Here is a 3,597-nt window from a genome sequence, read left to right on the forward strand (position 1 = left end):
ACACACACACACACACACACACACACACACACACACACACACACACATATACGAAGTGATCGTCAACAACAACTCTTAATGTCAACAATCCACCCATAAAGTCTTAAAGTCCAAACACACACACGACCATCTTTCTTCTTAAATTGACCTCGTGACTCGTGTGTGTGTGTGTGTGTGTGTGTGTGTGTGTGTGTGTGTCATCACTCACAGAGATGTCCTTCTGGACCTTCTCGTACTCCAGCGTGACGGAGGAGCAGCGTTCGGGTGGAGGCGGAGTCAGCGTGAAGCTGTAGCTCTCGGTCTCGGTCTCCGTCAGCGCCTGCTGGAGGTCCTGGACGTAGCGCTCCGTCTGCATCTCCAGCTCCTCCGCCTCCTCGCACACCTCCGCCTCGCTCACTGAGAGAACGACACCAAAAACACTGTTTCTAGAGAGTCGACATGTTTGTGAAACCGTTGTAACGTCCGCCGCAGTCCGACTCCCGTTGCTCCTGAAGTAACGAGCTGAAGCTCCGGGCTGATACCACGGTTTACATCGCAGTGAGCAGAGGGGTGGTAGGAGTGAGCAGAGGGGTGGTAGGAGTGAGCAGAGGGGTGGTAGGAGTGAGCAGAGGGGTGGTAGGAGTGAGCAGAGGGGTGTTCAGTCGGTTGCAATATGCGACCTCGCCACTACATCCTTCACACTGCCCCTTTAAGCAAAAGATCTGATCTCTATCCGATTCTCTGATGAATAGAACTCGACACAGACCACATGTAACGCAGCTGCTCTGTGCATGAGAATGTGCTTGTTCTGGAGCTTTCGACCGTATCAGCAGATTCTTCTGGTCTCCAGAAGAAGCACGTAAGTGGCCCTTGAGTGGAGACGGTTTTGTCAGCTGCGGTTTCAGAAATCCAGAGTCGACCGTCAGCCTCAACTTTTAGGGCAACGAGGACGATGAGATGAGGAAGTGATGAGTGGGGGGGGGGAATAAATAAATTCAATGTAACAAGAACCACTGATAAGTATCTATCGGTTAATCCTGAAGATACTCATCTCTCAATCTTCAGTGTTTGAGGCTGTCTGAGCTCTACAATGTTCACAGGTAAGAAGTGTGTGTGTTGTTTTTTTACCATCTCCTCTCCAAGCGTTCTGTCCATCAGTCAGCAGCAACTGGAAGCCTGAGCCTAAGCCCCGCCCCCTCCAGTCCACGCGCAGAAAGTAGGCGGAGTCAGGCTCGGACGGGACGCGGACCTCACGCACCGACACGTTCATCGCTGCAGACGACAAAACAACACGGAGTCACAGGTCTGACACGTGTATATAGTTAAACATCACTAATGCAACAAATATTAAAAAACGTTTTGATTTCAAAGTGCATGTTGTCATGTTCGCTGTCCCTATTGTTAAAAACCAAAGGCAAAGACTTGGTTGCCAGTTTCTCAAAATGGTTGCCAAAAGCAACCTGGCAACCATTACTGTGAGGAGTGGAAAGAAGAATTCACTGGAAGTTTAATCCGGACGTTATTAATGCATTCATACCATTTTATATCAATATTAAAGCTTTGTTTGTCTTTCTTTCAGTTTCAGATTCAAACCTCAAACAGTGAAACATTAGAAACAGTCCTGACAGCTGGAGGCGTGTCCGTCGCTCCAGCTGCTCTGCTGGTCTCATGTCAGCCAACACTTCATGTCATTTACCTCCTCTCACTGTCAGCTGCTTCTAAACAACAACAACAACAACAACGACAACAACAACAACAACAGCAGCAGCCATTAACGGGAGAAAGAGCTGCTGCTTTGACTCTCTGTGAGCAGCAGCGTCTGCAGGAGGCCGAGCTGTGGTTTCATAAAAGAGAGCAAGCGCTGAAGGGAAAGTGGACCATCAGAGACCACGAAGACCCACAAGAGACCACGAAGACCACGAAGACCCACCAGAGCAGCGTGATGTCAGCTGGTTCAAACCTTCTAGACAGTGTTTCGTATCAAGAGAAGCAGTCGCTCGTATAAAAAGATATACATGAAAGTAAAAAAATTAAATATATTATAAAATACTGCAGAAGTTCAAATGTATATATTTTGGATTTTGCACATTATTGATCATCTTTAATAGTTCATATTTTGCTCTATTTTCACTCTTTGTTCTGCAACATCCTGCAGAACAGTTTCCCTCAGGATACATAAAGTTATGTACTTTCATGTACTTTATATCATCATGTACTTATACTTGCTCCAGTATTGTAAAGTATGTACACTAACACACGCTACGTGTTAGTAATCTGACTTGTGTTTACGTTGAGCAGGAATTCATTCAGCGCACACTCTCTGTTTGTAAACACGGAGGCGGAAGCTACGACACGTTTTAAGACCAGAGAAGAAGAAGAAGAAGAAGAAGAAGAAGACAGCCTCAGCTGCACGTGCAACGACATGAACGTGTTGGTGTTCGTCTCACCTGAAGCTTCACCTGCTGACGCGTTGTTTTAGGAGGAAATCTCTTCTGTCGAACAACAAGCAGCTGTTCCGGCGACGTTCGCTCCTACGTCATCATCAAGCGACAGAGCCGCTTAAATCCTGAGGGAAAGGGGGCGGTAACCGAAACAAAGGCTTTTACTTTAATAAAAGTAGTATTACTACAGTACATAAATACTACATGACAAGTAAAAGTCCTGCGATCAAAAAGACAAAAGTATTAACATTAGAATATACTTAAAGTACCAAAAGTAAAAGTAGTCATCGTAGTAGTCGTAGTTCAGAATAATATATATTTATTATTATATGAATTATTGATGCATAATTAGTTTATTTATCATCATAGTGTTTGTGTCCCTGGCAGAAATAAGAGAAACAAAAACACATTTCTTATTGTTTATATTATTATTATCATGATTAGTAATAGTACTTTATTTATACATTATTATTACTAGTAGTGGTAGTACTTTATTTGTTTAATATCATTATCAGTAGTGGTATTATTAGTATTTGTATTAATTGTTTTTTGCACTAACTTGACATCAAGATGAACACAAAATGAAATGAGAGCTCAGTCGTTATTCTTATTATAATAATAATAACGGTGAGCTTATTGCTTTATTTCCATTCTTCCTGAGACAGATTTTGAACAATCAACCTTCTTTATTTTGCATTTAATATTGATCTGATGATATCTTCAAATGACACATAAAAGCCCATTATAAAACGTATGAAGATATATTAGATATGTTAGATATGTTGGATATGTTGGATATATTAGATATGTTGGATATATTGGATATGTCGGATATGTCGGATATGTTGGATATATTAGATATGTTGGATATGTTGGATATGTTGGATATGTCGGATATGTCGGATATGTCGGATATGTCGGATATGTCGGATATGTCGGATATGTCGGATATGTTGGATATGTTAGATATGTTGGATATGTCGGATATGTCGGATATGTCGGATATGTTGGATATGTTGGATATGTCGGATATGTCGGATATGTTGGATATGTTGGATATGTTGGATATGTTGGATATGTTGGATATGTTGGATATGTCGGATATGTCGGATATGTCGGATATGTTGGATATATTGGATATGTTGGATATGTTGGATATGTTGGATATGTTAGATAT

At 42.0% G+C, this 3,597-nt stretch overlaps 1 protein-coding gene across 1 annotated transcript; it reads right to left on the reverse strand.

The window, feature by feature from the left end:
- Positions 1 to 23: 23 nt before the first annotated feature.
- On the reverse strand, positions 24 to 2,515 carry LOC116379727 (DNA repair protein XRCC4-like). Its single transcript, XM_031841700.1, has 3 exons — positions 2,427 to 2,515; positions 1,108 to 1,251; positions 24 to 396 (listed from the first exon to the last, which is right to left on the reverse strand). The coding sequence occupies exons 2-3, from the start codon at positions 1,247 to 1,249 to the stop codon at positions 104 to 106; spliced, it is 435 nt and encodes a 144-aa protein (XP_031697560.1). The 5' UTR covers positions 1,250 to 1,251; positions 2,427 to 2,515; the 3' UTR covers positions 24 to 103.
- Between the last annotated feature and the right edge of the window lie 1,082 nt (positions 2,516 to 3,597).

This window comes from Anarrhichthys ocellatus, unplaced genomic scaffold (assembly GCF_004355925.1).
Source record: "Anarrhichthys ocellatus isolate YVR2014 unplaced genomic scaffold, GSC_Weel_1.0 scaffold5029, whole genome shotgun sequence".
NCBI classification, from domain to species: Eukaryota; Metazoa; Chordata; class Actinopteri; order Perciformes; family Anarhichadidae; genus Anarrhichthys; species Anarrhichthys ocellatus.

What these genes read in the sequence shown, in the direction of transcription:
- LOC116379727 (XM_031841700.1), bottom strand. Translation starts at nt 1,249, where the DNA reads ATGAACGTGTCGGTGCGTGAGGTCCGCGTCCCGTCCGAGCCTGACTCC. An exon ending in GAACGCTTGGAGAGGAGATG is followed by an intron (nt 397 to 1,107) that starts GTAAAAAAACAA and finishes TCGTTCTCTCAG; the next exon opens with TGAGCGAGGCGGAGGTGTGC.